This window comes from Ursus maritimus, unplaced genomic scaffold, assembly GCF_017311325.1.
Source record: "Ursus maritimus isolate PB19 unplaced genomic scaffold, ASM1731132v1 scaffold_4, whole genome shotgun sequence".
In the NCBI taxonomy this organism is placed as follows: Eukaryota; Metazoa; Chordata; class Mammalia; order Carnivora; family Ursidae; genus Ursus; species Ursus maritimus.
In genome coordinates, this window is record NW_024426552.1 from 73,297,345 (window position 1) to 73,321,133 (window position 23,789).

The following is a 23,789-nucleotide window of genomic DNA, read 5'->3' on the forward strand; positions in this document are numbered from 1 at the left end:
GAGGAAAGATGGGGAAAAAATAAGAAAAAAGAAAGAGGAGGGGAAAGTAGGAGAGAAGCAGGAGAGGGGTGGGTACAATGCTGGTAAGAATATTAAAGATCTTTCTTTCTCTTTCCTTCCTTTTTTTTTTTTTAAACTTTTCTACATCTGTCTCACTGCATGGAAATGCTAATTTCCTTACATCTGTGCTCTGTTAGAAAGCACAATAAAATTGCACCATAACAAAACCAGAAATGGTAATTCACCCACACAGAGTTGTATAACTTCTCACGTACTATGTTGTTCAGGAAAAATACTCTGCCCCAAGAGGAAAGAGGCCTTGGATTCTACATCTGGTTGTCTGGGGGGTTATAAACTACTGAAGAGAGTTGACCCCAAAAATCTTTGAAAATGAGATCTGGGTGAAAATCCAGAGGGGAATTTTCCACAGCCCTGCTGTTCAGTAAGAACTTACTAGCTAAGCAGACTCCACAAGGAAAAAGAAGAGCACAGACAGAGAAAATTTTTAAAAAGAATTAGGACAGTTCATGAGTAACAGGCAATGTTTTTTTTTAAGAGCTGGCCAGAAAAACTTCCACTATTATCTCATCTCAGTCTCAGTCTCCTCTGAGAGGCACAGGTACTAAAATAAACAAATATGCATTATCATACATTCTTCAGTGACAAGCTCTACTACTGCAAATTTTGTTCATTTAATATTAATAACATTACCAGTCAGCTGAGAGCCCTATCTTTTGATAAGAGAATATCTGGGCACGGTAGGCATCTTCTAATCTAAGGCATCAGCTGGAAAGTCACAGAGTCTGAATGGAGTTTTTAAGGCTAGTATCAGGAAATCTCATCAACTGGATTTCTCCTTTAATCTCTCCACTGCACTGGGGAATGGGGCCATCAGAGCAGGTCAAACAGTACTGGAGGGCAAGCTAGCTGGGAGGCCTGTGAAGGTGAGGCAATGCTTGAGACTGGAATACACTGAAGCCTGTTTATTTTCTGCCTTTCTAATTCAGCACACATCTCTTTCTATAAGAGAAATCAGAGCTGTTATAAAGGGCCAAATGGTGTGGAAACAACTAGCAAGAAAATAAAAAAGAAAGAGAAATTATTAACTTAATACATCCCAGAGGCCATACATACATGATCTCACTTAAACCTCTCAACAGCCCTCCAGGGTTTGTACAATTATCCTGGCTTTTCCAGTCTGGAACCTGAGGCTCTACACGGCTAAGTGAGATGCTGAAAGTCACAGCTAAGAGTTAAAGAGCTACGATTCAAACCCAGAGCGCTCGAACTCCCAAGCCGACATGTTTTCTGTTGTGTCGGAAGCGGTCAGTCAGGGGACCTGAACTGTACAGACATTTCTTTGGCATCTTGTTACAGACTGACTTCTCAAGTCTTAATTTCTTCATCTGAAAAACAGTTAATCATTAAACTGCTGACTTTATCTAGTATTACCATGAGACTATTGTGATTGCTGTTCAGCCTCTACTTGCCTAAATAAAGTGTTTTGATTCTCTTTCTTTCCTATTTTTACTGAATGGGGGGGAAAAAATCACAGGACACCAGTAGCATTTATAAGAAGCCAACTTCATTATTCTGTTATTTTTAAAAGAAAAGCTTTCCTGTTTAGAAAATATAATCACTTCTTTCAGTTCCCAGTTTCATCCCCAAAGCAGTCTTGATTACAGAGAGGCAACACATCCTGTAGTGAGAAAGAGTTCCTGTGTTGATAGCAGGAAGGATAAAAAGCAATCCCTAATTCTAACTTGGCAGTTCTGGTTATCACAAACTCAGGATTTGTTTCATAAAGAAACAGCTAAATACACACATACCAGGTGTCTCACGCTCACCTGGCATTGAACAAGGAGTCTCACGGGAACAAGGATGGCTCTGTGGGAGCGGCAGTATATGCAGGCTACTGATGGCCCTCATCCCACCTATTTAACAAGGCCATCACGTGTGCTGGTACCCAGGACAGGCCCAGTTTATGTAATTATTAGTGCCACCTTTTAGCCCTGAAAGTATTTGAGTATACATACAATAAATCATACGGCCATTCTACTATTAAAATTATAAATCATTTTCTTCCTTAATATAACTTGAATCTGTGGCCAAGAACAGCATAGTTGGTTTCAAACAAGGCAGGCAAAGAATCAATACACACTGAAAAGGAACTGTTTGTAAGAAATGCTAAAAGTCCAACACAAAGGCAAGTAAGAGTTAATTGCGAATTCAAGTCTTCTTACCAAAAAAATGCTATTGCTACTTTCAGTCATTTTCAGCTTTAAAAACAAAACAATTAAAAAATATCTACAGAATCAAACAGATGAGTTAGTTCTTTGAGGCAGTGCCCATAGGAGAGTGAAGCCATGAACAATGAAGAGTGAGAGCAATGGTGGCTCCTGGCTTCTCACAATGGGACCCCTGACTGGTGTTCAGCCTCTACTCAGGTCTGCTCTCTCTCAAGACTGTAGGAATAACCCATAGACATACAGCCTGTACTGGGTTGAACAGTGTCCCCCAAAAATTCATTTCTACCAAGAACCTCAAAAAAGGACCTTATTCGGAAATAGGGTTTTCACAGATGTAATTAGTTAAGAGAAGGTCGTACTAGACTAGGGCGGGTCCTCAAGCCAATGACTGGTTCCCTTATAAGAAAACAAGAGGACACGAAGATACAAGGAAGAAGGCCATGTGACAAGAGAGGCAGAGACTGAAGAGATGCACTGACATGTCAAGGAATGCCAATGACCGTCAGGAGCCACCAGAAGCTAGGAAGAGGCAAAGAAGCACCTTTCCTAGTAGGTAGCAGGGCCCCACCAAAACCTTGATTTCGGATTTCTGGCCTCCAGAACTGTGAGAGAATATATTCCTCCTATCATAAGCCATCAAGTTTCTGGTAATTTGTTAAAGCAGTCCCAGGAAACTAATTCACATCTTATGTTGAATTATCGTCATTTTTTAAGATTTCACTTAGGTTATCCAGGCACAATAAACAGTGGTCCATGGAAGGCAATACTTGGACTATGCACCCCCAAAGACAGGAGCTCTGCCGCCCAGCCGGCAACCCTACCCTGAGCCCGTGAATGCTGAAAGCAGCCCTTCCTCTGGACCGGTGTGGAGGGGCGTTATCTAAGTTGTACCTCATCCTTCTTCTCCTGAATGCGTCGTCTCTCTGCCTCGATAGCCAGCTTCTCCTGGATCTCCTGAGCAATTTCACAGTCTTGTTGTTCACTAAAAAACAAAAGTGAAAACAGTATGAATAAAGAAAATAAGGAATAATTTTTTCCTAAAAATAACACAACTTACTAAATACTCACTATGAACCCATGCACATTTTTTATTTCACTTAATCCTCACAAGCATGATGCAAAGAGGTTGATATTATCACATCTTATAGATAAAAAAGCTGGGGCTCAGAGTAGTGAAACCATTTCCCTAAGATCACAAAGAAAATAAGTGGCAGAACCAGAATCCGATCCCCAGACATTACAATGGAAAGTCCCATGCTTTTTCTATACTCCTAAATCACCTCACCATACTGGGGCCACTCTACAGAGAGGCATGTTTTCTCAAGAATATGCAAAGGAGACACAGACTATGAGATTAATGTCCACAAATATCCAAATACAGATATGGAATACACAGAAAAAAATTAGGAGAGAGCTCACTAAATGTCACTGTGGTCAGCGAGAGGTGCTGGTATGACTTTAAAATGATTGCCACAAATTTTTAAATTAGATGTATTTTTCAGTTTCACTAATATTTAAATCCCTCCCCAGCTTCAGTTCCCAATAGGCACCTCTCTGCCTGATGCCAGTTTTCTTAATCCTCAGGCCCCTAAGAAAATCAAATGTTGTAATACTGCGGCCAGTACAATTTGTTTTGTTTGGGCATTCGCGCATGCAACAAACATTTAAATAACACCTGCTGTGGTCCAGGCACTATGCTCAACATTGAGGATACAAACACGAGGAAATCTTCACTCTGCACTTAGAGGCTCACCATACTTTTTGGTGGAAGAAACAAGAGAACAATTTTGGTGGGAGAAATAGATCCTTTAAAACAGCACCTCTAAAACAGCAGTTCAAACACAAAATAGGGCTTGGATCTTTCAGAGGTGGCTACAAGTACACGTCTTCTGGCTTCAGGTTTCAAGAAAAGTCAATGGACAGCTCAAACTCCCAAATGTGACAGCTCTGGAGAGCCAAGCTTTGCACAAAACTTTTAGCTAGGAATGAAGGCCAGAAACATGCAAAGAGTTTACTATTTAAAAAGATGCTGGAATAAAATCACATTTGTGACTTATGGATACAGTTTGCTTCCTAAACAAATATACCCTCTCATTGTCCCCCTGCCAAGTGAACTTAAAACACTCAGTACGGGTGCATGGGTGGCTCAGTCGGTTATGTGTCTGACTCTCAATCTCAACTCAGGTCTTGATCTCAGGGTCCTGAGTTCAAGCCCCACATTGGGCTCCATGCTGGGTGTGGAGTCTACTTAAAAAAAAAATACTCAGTGAATCTCAGTCTTAGTGGTGTATTCCATGTTTAACAAACAGCATTTTAGAATTCAAAAGTGTTGTAAAGGACGATAATCCTAACTGCGATTCAGGAATTAAAACCCACATCCTCTATTCTGACAAAACTGAAAGGATAAAAATTATTCTAATTATTCTCTACAGAAATGGGTCACTTGCAACATGCTTGGAAATAGGCAGGTGCAGGTGGAAGAGGTTGTGCATACATGCGGGTGTGTACACATGTGTGACGCACACACAAGACAGAAAGGAAGGAGGAGAAAGTAAGATGGCACAAGGAAGGGACGGGAACATTCTCAGCATCAGTAGGAAAACCGCCAGAGAAGGCGGCTGCAGACATGATTTCTGGTCCTGCCACCGACAGCCAGTGAGCCGTGCCCTCTTGTGGCAATTTATCAGCTCTAAAAGTATTTGGACTTAACAACTTCATCTTACACGTCTAATATTTTAGGATTCTTAACCACTCAAACCAAAGAACTGAAAAGAAAAAAAAAATCTACTCAGAACAATTTTTATTTATACATCCCCTTTCATTCACTCACTTTTAATAATTAAGAATTATATACAAAATCATGGTCTTAGTTTTCAAAGACTTCTCTACTCGGATCTCCCAAACTCACGTAAAATCTGTACAGGAGTTAGCAACTATTAATTATATGCAGATGATAACAGACGGGAAGAAAGCAGAAGCTCGACAGAGAAGACAAGTCCAAATCAAATGTTAAAGGTCACAAGTGACATAGATGTACCTCCTAGTAGAGACAACAGCCAAAATATGAAAGAGCCCAGATGTCCGTGGACAGATGAATGGATAAAGAAGATGTGGTATATATATATACAATGGAACACTACTCAGCCATCAAAAAGAATGAAATCTTGCCATTTGCAATGATTTGGATGGAACTAGAGGGTATTATGCTAAGCAAAATAAGTCAGAGAAAGACAAATACCACAGGATTTCACTCATGTGTGGAATTTAAGAAACAAAACAGCTGAACACAGAGAAAGGGAAGAGAAAATAAGATGAAAACAGCAACGGAGCCAAACCATAAGGGACTCTTAACTTTAGGAAACAAACTGAGGGTTGCTGGAGGGGAGGTGGGTGGGGGGATGGGGTAACTGGGGTATGGGCATTAAGGAGGGCACTTGATGGAATGAGCACTGGGTGTTACACACAACTGATGAATCACTAAATTCTACCCTTGAAACTAATAATACACTATCTGTTAACTAAATTGAATTTAAATAATTTTTTTAAAAAAGAATAAAAAAAATAAAGAAGTGAGGTTTAAGCTGAGCTTAATAACTTCAAATCATACTTCCAGGAAGGACCAGATCCAGTTCACTCAGCCAATTATAAAGAATCCTGAGGAAGAAAAATCAAGTGAGAAAGGAATAGTCAACAACTGGCAAATGTGGCATTGGACAGGGGCCCCAGGATGCAGGCAAAATGAGAGGTTCCAGTTCACTGATATTTACAGCATTTCACCCACCCAGTGATGTGCAAATATCAAAATTACCAGGGTGTGAAAATCTGAAAAACTTCCTTTCTAACTTACTTACTTCAGCTAGGAATACCTCCAAAACCCTGAAGTCCCAGGCAGAAATATAATACCTGGCGCTCCTCTAATTTAAAACCTATAATCCATCACTCTCCGAATCCTCATTTATATTTAGTGTTTTATCTCGATAATCTCTGAATAATCTCTTTATGCTCACTATCATTGTCCTAATTTAGGATCTTAAACCTCAGCACCAGCCTCAGAGCTGCCCTTCAGAGTAAAGCACTAAGAATCCTGTAAAGGGCATTAACTGAGAACTCCAGAATATTATTCTAGCTCTGGTTCTGATCTTCCCTCTACTTGTGACCCTGAACCTCCACACATCTCAAATCTCTTTCTTCTTTTTCTTTTTTTAAAAAAATAGATGTATTTATTTATTTTAGAGAGGGGGGGGAGGGGAGAAGGGCAGAGGGAGAGAGAGACTCAAGCAGACTCTGCCCTAAGCCCGGAGCCCAATGCGGGGCTCAATCTCATGACCCTGGGATCAGGGTCTGAGCTGAAATCAAGTCAGTTGCTTAACCAATTGCTTAAGCAGTGATCAGCTGAAGAGGTGACAAGGCTTGATCTGAGGGTAATGGCAACAGAGTTAGAAGAGAGAGATTTGACGGGTGCCTGGGTGGCTCTCTCTCTAAAATAAATAAATACATCTTTTTAAAAAAAATCCTTCACCTATCCAGCCCCCAGAGAAGGCCCCAAAATGAAACCCCCAACAGGTTCTCTGTCGTTTATAATATAAAATCTACAAAATCTGAATTCCTAAAAACATAACTTACGTAACCTTTTGGTCCGGCTTTTGACTACTTTTCTGGCCTCATGCCCTACCCATGCCCTTAATCACACCCTGCAGTCCAGCAATACTGAACATCATGTAGCTCCATGAGATTCCAGGCTCTTTTACCTCCTACCTTCCCTTTTACTTCCTCTGGCTAGAATCATTTTCCCCAGCTATGACGACACACTTCTAATTAACCATCAGCGTTCAGATAATTGACTGTCTGCATTGGGATGGTTTCCCAGTCTCTCCCCTCTTCATAGGCATGAAATGTATTCTCCAATTCCCTGTGGCTTGTGCAGGTATCTGTAGATTTACAACCCTCAGAGTTTTATTCTGAGGCCCTTAAAGGCAGTGGCTACATTTTATTCCTACCAGCGGTCTCAGGTGCCTTTCATGGTGACAGGTATAGCAAGAGTCAGTAAGAGTTTTTATTTCCAAAATAAGGAAGCTGAACAAAATGATGACTAAAATTCTATGAATAAAACAGAAGGACAAACCCTTCCTGAAAGACAGCAAAAATGATACGTTTTCCTGTTTCTTTCAACATGAACTACAGTAAATTGAGGGTCCCTTGAGTTCTTCCTTTACGTTTCCCTCCTCAAAACAATACATGTGGTAAAATCCACCATTTGAGATCTAGGGATAGGGCCCACTCTCAAGTAAGAAATGCACTCTGTGCATTTAAAACACTGGGGGGAAAAACAGTCATTGTGCTGGAAGAGACCTTAGATGTGATCTTTCCATTTGTCTAACTATTATAGGAGGAAACTGAGAAAGAACTTTTGTTAGATGAGGAAGTTATAAGAGAACAGAGGGTGTAATTCAGAGCTTTCCAGAAGATTCTGCTTCTCCCTGAAAAGCAAGAGGTTCGAGGAAAGTAAGAGCAGCAAACACTACCAGGAAAGAGTAAAGGAATCCAATACAACTCATAAAGTTCTTTGATAGCCTGTATTTCACTGGATTCCCCCAAACAACCTATGAGGCAAAAGGAACAGAGATTATTTCCCACATGCTATAGGGAAGGAATACAGATTCAGACAGGTGGATCAAATGCCTCAAAGTCATAAAGTTACAAGTGTTAAGAATTCATACCAGAATCCGCATGTCCCAAAAACCTAGAAAATGTTCCAACAATGAACAAAAATTTTCAAATCAAAGAAAACTACTGGAGAGCCACTACAGGATTTATAATCGAATAGCAAAAGGCATGGGAGGGACAGACACAAGAACCTTCTTCTCTGCCCTGGTTGCTCACTCCACAGAGAAAACCAGTCCCCACATGACTCCTTCCCAACCCCCAAATCCTCACAGGTCTTTGTAGCGCTTCTGGAGCTGAGCCTGAGCTTTCAGATCTTCCTCCTGAAGCTGCTTAGCCACCTGGAGATCATGCTGGACCAAACGGTTCCGCTGAATGTTCGATGCCAAATGATGCTCGACTGGACAGAAAGATTGAAGAGAGGAGTGACAATGTTGTGCTGTTTGGGGCTTATTAATACTATGCCTCAGAATCACTTAAGAAGAGCTTTTCCATTAAAAAGAGCTTCACATCCATGACTTCATTGTATGCTCTCAATAATGCTATATAACAGGTAGCAGAGGAATTACTCTTCTCATCTTTCCATTAAGTAAAGTGAGGATCAGAAAGGTTAAGTAATTTGCCCTTGGTCACATGGCAAAACAGTGGTAGTACCTGGACTTCCGTACAAATACTTTAAGGCCAAGGCCATGGCTCCTTCTGCTCCACCAGCTGTCACTCTCTTTATAAACTACATTTTTCAATACTTAATTTTTAAACTGACAACATGAATTAATGATTCTCAAATTACATATTCATAAATATGTACTTTTGTATTACACACATAACTTAGATTTAGCTTCCAGAATTACATACATAAATATTAAGAAAAATCCACAATCTAGACACTGCCAATGCCTGGAAAGATGTTCAGGCCCCTCTTCTAGGGGAATGAACAGATGCCAGACAGTGTCTCCCTCCTGTAATACTAGGGCAAGAGAAAAGGTTCAAGACCCTCTTTTCCTCCCACATACCCACCAGTCTCTTCATCCCTTGCAGCTGTCATACTTCAAAATACACAAATCTTCATTCTCCACCCAGGTGACATTTGCCTAGATAAATTCCTTAGGATGGATGGACAGTGTGGCCTGGTGACTCTGTTCTCTCCTGCCTCGCCCTAAGAAACCTGCCTCAAGCTACCACTAAAAAAGAAAACAGAAGGAACATAATGAGGGCCGTTACTCACTCTCTTGTTCCTGCAGGCTGTGGGCCAGGGTGTGGTCCTCTAAGACAGCAAAATCTCGGCACACTGTAGAGGGTGAAGAAGAAAAGCAAACAGGAAGGCTCATTCGTAATATTTTAATATATTTTTTTAAAAAAAGAACTGTTTACTTCAAAAGTCAATTCAAATATTTTAGGATGATCAACTTTATAACACGCAATGCTAAACAGGGCCTAGTTAGTACAAAGTCTTCATTCACAAAATCCACACAGTATCTGCTCAGCCAAGCACAGGGTGCCACAAAATAATGGTTAGCTCTGGTCCCCGGCCTAACTGTATTAACCACAGATCAGAACCCAGAGGTCCAGAAATTCTAATCCACATCTGTTAAGAAAGGGCAAGAACTGCGGCCATAATGTAAGAGACAAGAATATTCTGCATACTGCAGCTGAGAGAAAACGGAGTTCCTGCATGGTCAGAGGAGTTAAGAGCAATCTCCCCTTTGCCCCAGTCATCTGGAATCGAGGGGATCCTCTCCCAGAGACTGACATCTATCCTGGTGTTCCTAAGGAAAAACATACCTTTATTAGTCCCTCGGGTAGGAACAGATCTCTACATCAAGGATAATCACATTCTTTAATGGGTCCACACCCTCAGACATGAGTCAGAACTGGCTCCCTAGGTCTCTCTAAATGTAGAGCTTCCTAAAATGAATCTGCACACCAAAAGAAAACGGGAACCTTAGAACATACAGAAATCTGCCCCTAATGTTGCCCTGATTTGGAGATCCAGGCAGGAGTACTCACTGGCCTATCTTTTTAGAAGCAAATGGGAGGAGATGGTCTCCAAGGTCCATTCTACCCGAAACTGCAATTTAAACTCCTGTTTCCACACAAGAGTAAACATAAAACAATACTTACGAAGGACTCTTATCGTGTAATGTGCTTTTTATTTGTTTGCTTAAAGGACATGTAGTTTAGGTGATACCTTCTTACTCTATTCCAAACATGTAACTCACATTAAAAAGGAAAATCCCTCAAGGCCATAAACCACTATAATGTGTAGGACTCAGAAACCTGTACCATAGGAATACCAGAGGTTACAGATTTCTTTCTGGAGCTTTGGATTTGCCTATGAGGACATTTAACTAAAATGGAATAAAACACGTCTTTGCCATTCTTAGCACTTACACATGCTGACATATACATTCATGTAGCCCTGTCCCTGAGAAATAATGCAATAAAAAAGTAGGTAGACCTTCAACATTAAGGTTACTCCAAAATGGTTTTATGAATCATTTCTGCTTGAGAACCATATGAACTATACATGACCTGCTTACCCCTTGTTCAAATGCAACTGTGAAACCAGCAAATTCCATAGAAAGTCCTGTTCTTTTACATCAGATATATTCTTAGCAAATTCTTACAACTGTGGCCTAGATCCTCGTCTGTATTTCACAGAAGGAAAGTGCTTTCAAAATGAGGTAGTTAACCCTTTTGATTAATAATAGGTGAGGAAAATGAGGGCCGGCAGGAACAAAGGACTTATTAAGGCTATATGTAGTTTGTTGGTGACAAGGCCAGAAGTCAGTGTCTGAACCAACAAGAGCTCTTTCCTTTCCTGACACTATGACAGCCCTCCTGGACTTCAGGCAAACCAAGAGGCTGGAACAGACTGAAGAAGGTATTTGACACTGACCAACACGCATTCCTTAAAATGTTTAGCAATTAATATTAATTGATTAAATAGCTAAGACATGTATGATTTAATTCACAGAAAACAAATATTCAGAATCAATTAGCCAAAATGAATGTAATAAAATCTTGCACAAAAGAATGCTATTTTAATATGTTGCCTTATTATCTGAAATGCTTTTATTATACTATAAAAGTTTGTGTGTATACCAAAGTCAGTATTAATTTTAGATTAAGATTAGATTAATTGTTGAGGTTAATATTTTTCAAATCATGGATGGCAACCTATTATTAGGTCATAAAAGCAATCTACTAAGTCTAGAACAAGCATTTAAAAATGAATAGGCTAGAAAATAGAGTATAACATACACAGTGGAGAAAACTATGGTATGGAGAAACTTTTTTAGTTTCACATACATACACACACATACAGACACACACACAGGTATATATGATATATATATTAGGTCACAATGTAAAACATACATCATCCTGTAGGTTACAGTCAAAAAAACTTAAAAGTCACTTCAATTTATGTTATCAGGACAGAAAGTTATGTCAAATAATATATTTTATATATTTTTAATGTCATGCTGAATAAAATTTAAAAATTATAAAATCATTGCAGCTTTCCATGTGTATAACCATGTGAAAAACTGCAATAATTTTATAGTTTTTCTTTTAGTCAGTACAACATTAAAAACATAAGGTTTATGGATATTAACACCGGTAGTAGAAATATACGTTTTTAATATATAGCACTGACACAAACTGAATTTAGAATCGTGCTCATCTACAGAGAGGGGCAAAGGGCAGGAGTGTCTTTGCTATATCAGATGGAGTCCTATTGCTTTACGAACACAACAGAGAAGACTAAAGCAAATAAGGCGAATACTAACATCTATTAAATTTGACCAGTAAGTTTGTGGGTTTCTGTTTTGCTTTTGCTTTTTGTAATTTTATATATATTACATTTTAAATTCTATAATTAAATAACAAACTTTTTAAAAATCTACATCTTTAATTCCATCAACAACATATACTGCTAAATCATAAACATGAAGATACTGACATATCATAACAGGTACAAGGAGCTTATGAATTACTGGTTACCATTAACGACGACTCTTCTCAAAGATTTCTTAATATTTAAACAACAAGAACAAAGTATATTCAACTATTGTGATTTGATCCTAAATCTTCTTATGGCATATATGGGTTAGGGCTTGAGTTAGAAGAGAGATCTGGAAGATCTTCAATGACTACAAGGAAGTGCACACACTCATACGCACCGTTGTACTGTCAATACACTGATTTCGCACCTCAGAGTTTACGAAGAACTTCCAAATACACAGTCTCATTTATACCAAGTATTATGCGTTCAATCCAGTTTCTTCTGCGTCCACTCTAGTTCCCTTCAAGATGTGCCTCTATATTCTCTGCGGCATGACTCTACTACAAGCTGGAAAACAATCACACATCCAGCCACCTTTGTAAATCAGTAACCAGACTGGCAATTACAGAAAAATTTCACAGCCAAGCCAAGTTCAGAACCTAGATCTTTTCTCCTTCCCAAATCTATTTTCAAATAAACAGTATAAACCGTACAGAGGGTAAACAACATAAATTCACCACACCACACTTTCCCTGCAGGCACATTTAAGATGTATCACCAGACCCTGAATTCTTATCCTCCCACTTCTCAAACTTTCTCTCTCCTATGCTCACTTTCTCTCACCCAAATTTCAGGCTGATCTTACCATTAAGGTACCATCACTCCCCTTCACTCCTATTCAGACCTCAAAGGTCCTGTAGCCTCTTCCCTAAAACCCCAAACATCTTCCCCACAATTAGGGCATGGTAGCTAAATCCCTTTTGAAAACTAATAACCATGCAACTCTGCCTCCTTGCTTCTGAAGAGGATCAAGAGAAACACACATTTATCCTTCAACTGAAATACACAACTGCCTCCCCCACCAGCTGCAAACTCTTCAGGGCAGGGACTTGTGGGACGAATCTCCAGACTTTCCACACAATTAGCACTAGATGTAACATATAGTAACACTTCAAGAGATATTAACAGGAAAAAAAAAATGAAGCAACACTGGTCAACAGAGTCAAAAACCAGTAAAAGTGCCATACACAAAAGAAGAAGATAATTTTATGAATAGAATTAAGCTTGTTGTTATGACAGCATCACAGAGACTTACAAAATTTTCAAATATTATTTAAATAAAAACTAGAAACCTTTCCCATTCCCATTAAATGAAATAGAGTGTTAGTGATTTTTTTTAATCTAGATATATATAAGTATACAATGAATTAGTTTACATTAAGCCAAGCAAATCTCAGAAATAAGTGGGGTTTTTATATATATATAAATACACACACACACACACTCCCCCATCCATTTTCAAGAAAAAGATGATTTTCATTCATTTATGATCTCCCTAAATAAATAAATGACATAGCATGTATCTAATAAACACATTCATTTGACAAACATTTGCTGAGCTCTCTTTTAGGATAAATAAATCATCTCCAAGCCATCAAGAAGGTAGAGATGACAGAAAGGTACATAAACGTAATATAATTTAATAAATGTTATAAAGACCTATAGAATATTCTTTGAAGGCATAAATAATGGAGGAGTTATGCTTCTTACGAACTGGAGGTAAGTATAAGGAATGGGAGTGACTCAAAGGTATCAAGAAACCTTAAAGTAGCTAACATACAAAGCAAATTTCAAAGGAAGGTTAAAATTCTTAAGGGCAAAAGGGATAGGCATTCTCGGTGGAGAGGCCAATTAACTCTTACAAACCAGAAAAGGAGTGAAGAAGCCATTCCCCTTCCGTCCTCTTACTCACACCCCAAAACTTTCTGAAAATACAAATCCAGTGAGTCAATCTTTACAAGCTTCCACCCACATACAGATGCCTGGATTAATAATACATTCACTAGAAACTATTTCTTTCAACTATGTCTGTATTGCCTTTTATGTTCTGGTATAGCTTGTGAATTATTCTATTTTTGCATAAGTGCTATTAGCAGCAGATGGAATACATACTCATTAGGTGACAGGGATACTTGCTTTCCTTTGTTCTGCACACATGAAAACAGCCTCTATGAATGAGGATGATATCCCAGACACACATTTTGTCTTGAAAGTTTGGTAATGACAGGCAGCCAAAGCTGATGCTGATGGAGCGCTCTGCTGGTAACAATGCACTTTCATATTTATTCCTCCTAACCGCCTGAAGGCAAGGCTTTATCAATATTCCCATTTTATTTATGAGGAAACTAAGGCTCAGAGAAGACTTGGCCAAGATAGCCCAACAAATAAACAAATTAATTGGAAACCAAACCAAGCTCTTCTGACCCCAAACATTTCTGCTCAAAGAACTTCTGGAAGTAATGAGTCTATATTCCATTATGTCAGAAAAGAGCGATATTATTAAATAGTAAATAAGACAAATCTGCATTCGGTTCTCTGAAGTCACGGATACAAAACAATTTAGGTAAGGCTGGTACGTGTACTCAGAAAGTGGGTTCCAGGTCCCAAAATAGAGCAATAAAAATGGGACATCACTTATTTTGTCTCATTATCTCCCAAGAATAAGTCTCTAGCAATCAGTCTGTGTTCACTTCTGAAAAACAAGAGCAATAAAAACTTCTTTTCATTTGCAGTGTTTCATGGGTGATCTACAAGAAAATCCCTCAGCTATGAGTATGGTGGGAAATTCTGAGGAAAATCTCCCTTTGGGATCTAACCACCTCCCCCCACTCTCCATTCAACATCAATGAGTCTTCCCTCCCTTTGCAAAGATGCTACTAATGAATTTCAGACTAATGTGTCCAAGAGATGTTGAAGACAATTTGAATGAAGAAATAACATATGTAAACCCTTACGCCTTTGTTTGTTGCCCTACAAAAGGAAAGTCTCCCTAATTTATTAAAGAAGAGACTCTTTCTTTATTTAAAGCTCTAATAAAATTGCCTGAGTAAAAGAAACATGGGATGCAGGAAAAACTGTAAACAGTTATCATCCTAATGACAAGTCCTCGACACTTTCATCCCCAACAAAGTTTATATACGTAAGGACTAAGAGTATACCAATATCACCACCACTAATACCAACACCAAAATGAACCCCTACCCCGAGGACCACCACCATCAGCCTGGGAGCTTCTTAGCGATGCCCACATAGGGACTGTGGACACTCTCTTAACCATCTTCCCCAATAATGAGTCCCAGAATAGTAGACATAGCTTTGAGTCACGGACCACTTTGACAACTGAAACTTCCCTTTCAAGCAGAAGGTTGAAACAAGGAGAATAAGATCTCACTGATGTTTGAGCAATTAATTTACCGGAGAATAAAGGGTAACTGAAACCTTTGTTCCTTCTGACTTTAAGTGTCCTAGATGTCCATCCTGTTGAAATTAACAAAATCTAAGTACGGTATGACAGAAGGAGGAGAGTGGCACATAATTTTGGCTGATGCAAAACTGGTAAACGACACTGGCGTTCCATCCTCACTTACTTTGTTCCTAGTCAGAGTAGCCAATGGCAGGCCTACTCTTCTGATCAAGTCTCCAAATCCCATATACTATGGTTATTCCATCTGTCTGGAAGGCAGAGGATCCTTCTGAGAAGAGACCCATAATATAATTAAGTCAGATTCACTTTTCTGTAATATTTATCCTTAGTATAACTGCCCCCCTTACTAAACTACTTGCAAAGTGCACATAGATTTCTGTAATTCCTTTATGAAAGACAAAGACTTTCATCCACATTTTGTACAAATGATTGAGTCAAGTACTATTAACCAGTGTTTCAACTGTTTGGGGGTTTTTACGGTTGTTGGTTTGGGTTTATGTTTTAGTTGGTTGGTGTGGGTGTGGAACACAGAGAACGGGAGAGTCTTGCAAGTCTGAAGGAAGCTTAGTCACCATAACACAGATTGTGTGTATGTCTGCCTGAGGCACCTTCATTGCCTAAAAAATTCATCATCAACTTTCAAAACCCTCATTCAAATGTCATTTCTCTATTTATCCAGTTGTATAGAATAAAACCAAAACCATCACAACTGACTCTCACACACCCAGCAGATTCACTTATGCTTTTCTCCCCCCTGGTGATTTCACAGCATATAGTAAATATAGTACTATAGCCCTAATCATATTATAATTACCTTTACCCATCTGTTTCCCCAGTGTATATTCAAGATCTTGCCAGGCAGGAAAAATATTATGGATTATTTTCTCTCCAACATTTATTACAATGCCTGAGATCATTATTTTTAAATAAATACTTGTGGAAATGAGGGCTCCCAAGAAAAATGATGACTAATATAAATAATGATGTACAATGAAATATTGCATTTTTTGCAGGTATGAGCCATCCTCACCTTCCGGCTCACCTGAAAAAAGGTTGAGGAGCTACATGTCTACCCACATTACTGAAAATGACAGTAAAGGGGGGGGTGCATGGGTGGCTCAGTCAGTTAAGTGTCCGACTCTTGATTTCGGCTCAGGTCATGATCTCAGGGGTCGTGAGATCGAGCCCATGTCAGACTCCCCACTGAGTGGGCAGTCTGATTCTCTCCCTCTCCTTCTGCCCCTTCTCTCATTGCCCTCTCTCTAAAATAAACAAACCTTAAAAATAAAGTAACAGTAAAGGGTTTCTGCTTCCATCACGCAAATTTCAGATATATTATACATATTATAATGGATAGAAGCTGATAGAATCCTAGAATATCTAGAAAGGTAATACACTCAGACAGATGGTCAATTGTTGGTCTCTTCAGAGCACAATTAAACACATAATTCAATTAATGAAGAAATGATGGCTCTGAGAGTTGGAATAATAATGCCAAGGATCACACAAATAAGTGGTATTTCTAAGATGAGACCCCCAGACTATGAAAAAATGTGCCTATACATGAGGATATGTGTCAACCTAAATAACCCAACAGGATGTATAGGACGTACATGGCATTTTGAAGCAGAGAATGCAATCTGTACTAAGGTGCTGGTAGGAATTATCAGAATCTTGGAGCTAGTGTCCTGAGTCATTTGAGAAAAACTTCATGTCTTCAGAAATCCTGTACAGTAGCAGACTGCCAAACAGTCCTGAAAATTAGAAAATGTTAGGAAATCAAGGTAAATGAAAAACAGGTCAAGGTTGGAAGAAGCAAAAAAAAGAAGGGGGGAGGAATCTTGAGGGATCTTTGTAACAGGAAAACATCTTCCCGGTGAATTACCCTGCCACAAACATTACTGAAAGATAGAAAGCTACGCTTTTCATAAAAAGCTCTGCAAGGACCAGAACAGTGTAACTGAAGATCTCCTGCAAAGTTCTACCAAATACGTGGCCTGCTAAAGCCACCGTTTTGGTGAGAGCACCAAACTGTTTCAGAGTGTCAAGAATCTTAATCTCATGTGAATATCTCTAAGAATAATACAGGCCCTGGATGACAGGCCAGATTCTCTTAGTTTCTTCAAATATTTCTACACTTCAATCACTGTTCATAAAAATGGGCTGATTCATCACTTTCTTAAAATTATGAAACTGATTATCAGAAAGGGCTTTAGCAGTTGTCAAGCCCAGTCTTATCCTGTCCAAATAACCATCCTCTTAAATATTTCAGCCCCAGGAAGCCCATTTCCTTTCAGTGCAGTCCCCCTGTAAATAACTATAAGTAAAATGGTCTTCAGAAGGACAAAACCTGCCAATCTATAGAGATTATCCATGGATCCTATTTCCAGCCTTGAGTAGATGGGGGTGTTTTGTATAAACAATGGCACTCTGAAATCTGTTGTTTAATACATCTTATAGATGACTATCCGTGTGGCTTATCATACGAACTAGGCACAAGTAAAGGTACTCTCCATTATATGGGCTGATCTTGTGAGACTTTCTGACGATAGGTGACATACCTGGACTCTTCAACTTCATAAAATATTAGGAAGGATAAACATCAAAATCCTAATGCTGATTATGTACTATAGAGTTACAATGTCACTCATTTTCCTTTTTAAGCATTTCTATATTCTCCACTTTATCTACCATGAAGGGTAGTCTTATTATTTATAATCCTTTTAATAATATTTTATAATAGAATATATGTTTTTAATCTAATTTTCACATCTAAACAATGAAACAACAAATACTAGGAAAAAATGAGCTGAACTAGCAATGTTTTCTTGATTCAGTTTAATTATACTGTTTCCTTAAGGTTACAGAATCAAAGTGGTTTTTTTTGTTATTGTTAAGGAAAAAAGTATGCTAGCAAATATAAAGTCTACATAAGGCTCCAAATTTGTATCTGATCTCCCTGAGAACCAAAGCAAGTAGGGAAATACGAAAGTTGCTCAGTTTTCATTTTCTAAAAAAGACAGAATACCAGCTCTTCACTGAATAGAAATGCTTTACTAGCAGCAAACATGAAACTAAATTGTTATAATGCTAGAACTTAAATAGGAAGCACTAAGTTATATAATGGACATCATCAATAGTTCAAGCATGAGTTTTAAACACGTGCCTACACACACACACACACACACACCTCTTCAACAAAAGCACAAGACTAAGCACAGTAAAGAGACATTTTAAAAAGTAAAACAACTGATTTAATCCCAACATTTCACTCGGTTGCAATTAAAATCGGTTCCTGAGTTATTTTTTTTCCCTAACCCCCCAAATTCAAAGTTAAATGAAAACACCAGTAACCCAAACCACTTGTTTGGCAAGTAGATATATTATAGCTGACCACAGACACATTAGATTGCAGGCAAGTGGGTTTTGAAAATGCTGAGATAATGTAAGTCCTCAAATCAGAAGTACTACTTTAATATCACAAACCATCTATATCATTATCAGAGACCACAGAGTAACTGGGTAACTTATTGGAAAAGTGAAAATGGCTGAGTCAGAAATTTCCATCTGACAGAGCAAAAGACTGAGGGTGAGAGGAATAGTGAGAAAGGGGGAAGGAAGGTAGGGTAGAAACAGAGCAGTATTTACCCATCCTGGTAGAACTGTCAGGTAAGACTTCCCATAAGGAAATATGACTCAAGTTATCATTAAGGATAAAAAATACTCACAAACACAAACAACCTCACAAGCTTCCTGTATTTGCAGGCATCAACTTTATGGACTGGTATTCTACAGCCAAACTCTTGTGTTGGCAGTAACAAAAAAAGCTACTCAAGAAGTTACAACTCAGACCTTGCCCATTTTCAGAAAAAGCCGATCTAGATACTAACACAAATCACTGAAACTGGGCTTCCTTTCTTCTCAAGAAGCATCCCATAATCTCAAAATGAGCTCATCCTAGTGGTCACTTGGTCTGTCTTCCCACCAAACTGGTGCTTGGGTTCTGTCCTTGCATTCCCACCAAGTGCTCATGAGTGAGGCTCTCTTCAAAATCCCGTATGATGTGCATCCACATTATCCAATGTTGGAACAGATGTTAGAAAAGATTTTCTTAAACTAGACCAAATCTGTATGTTCTATTGCTCCATCATTCATCTATCCACTAGGGTCACAATCTTTTCCCCACACTGTACATGATAGCCACTACTCACATGTATCTATTTCTTCAACATAACTAAAATTAAATTTTAAAAATTCAGTTCCTCAGTCTCACTGGCCACATTTTCAGTGCTAAATAACTATGGGGCTGATGCCTACCTCTTTGGACAGTGTGGAACATAGACCATTTCTACCATCACACCAAGCTCTACTGGACAGCACTCCTCTAAACAACAATCACAGTGTGATGGATAGGTTACTGTTAACTTAGACAACTGCACCACTCAGTAGCATTTGAAGCCACTTTAATCTTTCGTGGTATGTGGACACATACATGTGCATATGTACTTATATTTTAACCAACAGATGTAACTCACTTTACCAGTATGGACAACGAAGGGTTTTGAATATGTTATTGGTTTTGTGTTAGCCACCGATCTATCTTCGAAGTTCTTGTATAGTATTTCTCGTTTCTTTTTCTTCAATTATAAAGTGATGGTAGTTTTGCTAACTTCAGCAGAGTGAAAAAATCAAAAGTTGCTCTACATTTATCAAACAACTACTTTACAGATACATGTCACAGAAACAAAGTGAGCAAATCTCCACTTAGAAAGGAAAGTGAACAGATTTTTAATACAGTTAAAGGAATTCAATTCTGGGAAACACACCTGCTACTGAATAAATCCACCAGCTCACTGATACTTGCTTACCAAGAAGAACTCTGCATTCTGATTAGCAAAGGTACATTTGTGAGTCTCAAATGACCTTGAAAATTAAATGATCAAAGGTGAAGATTCTCCTAAGTCTACTGTGCTTGGTACACTCCTTAGAGAATAATTACATTTTATGTGGATACTCCACTTCAGAACAATTCAGAAATATATGAATTTACACAGCAGCTAAATAAGTAATTACTTTTAACATCATAAAAATGATTTAAAAGAAATCACTTCTGCTTTAAAATGATTCACTTTATTTTTTAAATGGATTTAAAATTTCCTAATTGAACATAAAAAGATGACTATCAAAATTACACTTAGAGGGGCACCTGGGTGGCTCCGTCCATTAAGCTTCAGACTCTTGGTTTTGGCTCAGGTCATGATCTCAGTGTCCTGGGATCCAGCAGCGCACTGGGCATTATGCTCAGCGTGGAGTCTGCTTGCCCTCTCCCTCCCCTTTTGCTCCCCCGCCTCAAATAAATAAAATCTTAAAAAAAAATTACATTTAGAAAATATGAAACTCTTTACACAGTGTTTTCTGCAATACACTACCCAGAGCACTTGTATTCAGTGAATACTCACTGCATAAGGATGCAGTATAGTGTAACTAAGTACTCTTACTCTGATTACAGTCCTGGTTCTAACACTCACTAGATGAACAATCTTGAACAAATTAATATAATTTACCTTTGCTCACCTGAAATATGGGCATGATAGCAACCACTGTAAGTACCTGAGCACGGCAGGAAATCTGTATTTTTTTTTAAAGTATTCACAAAATATTCTGATGGAGATAGTCAGACTTTCTATGTAGAAAACAATAGACCCTTGATAACCATAAGCAGTCCTCAAAATGTCCAAAATACTTAAATACCCTTAGATAAACAGTAGCAGACAGAATTTTCAAAGCAGTTTTTCACTAAGAATATCCAAACTGTAAGAATTTATTGCTCTTATTTTGATTGCATGTATCCCTACAGAAACTCCAACCTTCTGCTGTTCCACTATTTGAATGGCACTTTTCCTGGCACTTAAACAAGCCCTCAAATGGTTTGGCAGTCCTCAGATGGTTTTGGTTTCTCTGTTTGCCTTAGCCTAGAAAGAAAAGCCACCCATCTCCTTAAACCTCTGTAGGATAAACCCAGTCATGCCCATTAAAACCCAAAAGATCACATCCAACCCAACTTAAGTACAAGTTTACACCAAGGAAAGAAAACCATTTTGGTTTATTGGCTTCATATGACAAGAGAGTTTCCTTAAGTACTAGCTACTGCAAATTCTATTTACCCTGAGTCAGATATTTCCACTTTCAACTTCTCTTCTGCAAGGAGATACTACAGCTAGCACTTTCTTTCCTATTAAGACTAGTAAACACATTTCAATTTCAGAAAATCAAGAGTAAGGGGTGCCTGGGTGACTCAGTTGGTTAACCATCTGACTCTTGATTTCGGCTCAGGTCATGATCTCAAATATTGAGATCAAGCCCCAAGTTGGGCTCTGCTCAGCATGCAGTCTGCTTCAGATTCTCTCCTTTTCCCTCTGCCCCTCTCCCCTCTCACTCTATCTCTAAAACAAATAAATAAAATTTTTTTAAAAATGAAGAATAATACTCAAAACTTCCCCCCAAAATTTTGTTTCAAATAGCAGTCATGGGATAAGCAGGCATGGTAAAAAGATTCTCTTAGAATCTTGCTCCCATAAAGCAAATTGTACTACTCACAGTTCCACTTTGGTAACCATTTGTCAGAACTCTACACACAATTCCAATAATCTTAGATCACATAAATCTAAAAGTAAGAACAAAAAACAATGGGTAAATCTTGAGATTTGGGGAATTTTACTCTGATACGCAGCTATACGCTCAAAAATTGGTCATGTTTACTGACCAGAAATGTGTTTTTCTACAAGATATCTTGAGATCATGGGTACGTTCTTAGAAGTTAGGGGAATGCCTCCCCAGAAGATCAAGAGAATTATCTTCCTAATTATAATACAAGTAGGCTTACGTTTAAATCAGATTTCCTAGAAATACCGTCTATACAGAAGGAAGCAACCCAACAGTAAACTGAAAGAAGTTAGCCTACACTTCAAAGCACACCTAGAAAATCCCTACCTTGATAACAGGGAGCTGTGCCAAGAGTTTAAAAAGTTATTCTGTCAACCACTTTGGCTTCCTCTGTAGTTCATCAGAAGGGGTATTTATTTGAAGACTTATTTATTTATTTTAGAGAGTGTGTGCACGAGCAGAGGGAGAGGGACAGAGAATCTCAAGCAGACCCCACACAGCACAGAGCCTGATGCAGGGCTAATCTCAAGACCCTGAGCCGAAATCAAGAATCCAACATTGAACCAACTGCGCCACCGAAGAGCCCCTATTATTATTATTATTATTATTATTATTATTTTATTATTGAGAAAAATCTGTATTCACTTTAGTGGTATTTAAATAAAAGTATTCACTTTTGATGGTTCCCTATTCCTAAAGAAAGCTGGAAACAGAGCTACTGCTATGGGAAGAAAGAAGCAAAACCTCAAGCACAGAGGCAAATTCCAATAAGGAGAAAGCGGAGATTTCTTCAATAATACAAAAACAAAGAATATATAAAGTAGCAACATTATTCTCTTTTGGATTTTTCCTACTGTGTGAAGAGTATTTCAGAGGGGAAAAAAAAAAAAACAACCAAAAAACTCTGGAGTGATACAGATCAGGATTCAAATATTGCTTACTTGACAGCTATAAGACCCCGGCAAGTTATTTAATCTCTTTGAGCCTCAGGTTCCTCCTTTGTAAAATGAGAATAAATGTCTTGAGAACTAAATTAGATAACTGAAGGGCCAAGAAATACACCTGTCACTCAAAAAAAGGAAACTCAATAAATGAAACCTATTATTACTGGCAGCATCAGAATTAAGGAATTCTTAGGTCCCATAGTTATGTCCCATTAAGTATTTCTTCCAATCAGGTCCCTTAACTAAGTCACTGATTAACACAGATGTAGTCACTTCTCAGGCATAGAATGTATAATAGAATACGCAATCACTACTTCGTCTTATGATGTGCAGAAATGTTTCCTGGCAAAGAATTAAACTGTAATCAACAGCTTACTACATTTCTATAGCTCTTTCTAACCTATGTCCAACTGAAGGAGAATGTTTCCTACGCATAGTATGGGCCTGAGTTGAAGGAAAATCAGTATGTCTAAAATGTTTAATAAGCTCCAGCACTTCAAACTTTTTTTTTCAATTGAATGTCCAGAGTTAGAAAGCAAAGTAGGATTATATAAGAAAGTCATATAATTAATAGTTTAATCAACATCAAGAATAATAGAAGGGTAAACTGTTGAGTATAGGTATAGCTGGACAAAATACAAACCCACTAACATGTAAATTTAAAACAGTGCATACCTAAAACTAGATGGATTTTCCTAATTTCTATTCTTTGAGTTGCTCTAGTGAAGGCCTTCTGCCAAATCCACATGCCATTTTGGTATCTTTACTGTAAGAAATATGGATATGTCTTGCCCAATGTATAGAAATATGGCTTTACTGTAGCATATAAGGAACATACAGGTACAAAGAGCCCTGTTCTTAATTCCAGACACCTGACAGAATTTTAGTTCTGCTTCTGTCAGCAGCTCACCAAGTGACCTCTAACAAGTCACTTTCCAAATCAGAACCTCAATGTCCTGTGCTGTAAGGAAACAGTCCAAATTAAGAATTCATCCAAC

The 23,789-nt window shown here is 38.4% G+C and overlaps 1 protein-coding gene across 2 annotated transcripts in view; it reads right to left on the bottom strand.

Moving 5' to 3' along the window:
• The window catches only part of CCDC50 (coiled-coil domain containing 50), a 70,057-nt gene that overhangs the window by 33,398 nt on the left and 12,870 nt on the right, over positions 1-23,789 (bottom strand). For both annotated transcript variants that reach the window (XM_008705153.2, XM_008705154.2), the window contains exons 2-4: positions 9,136-9,198; positions 8,184-8,310; positions 3,141-3,231 (exon numbers count right to left, since the gene is read on the bottom strand). In XM_008705153.2, coding sequence (XP_008703375.1) covers positions 3,141-3,231; positions 8,184-8,310; positions 9,136-9,198 — 281 coding nt within the window. The remainder of the gene's footprint in view (positions 1-3,140; positions 3,232-8,183; positions 8,311-9,135; positions 9,199-23,789) is intronic.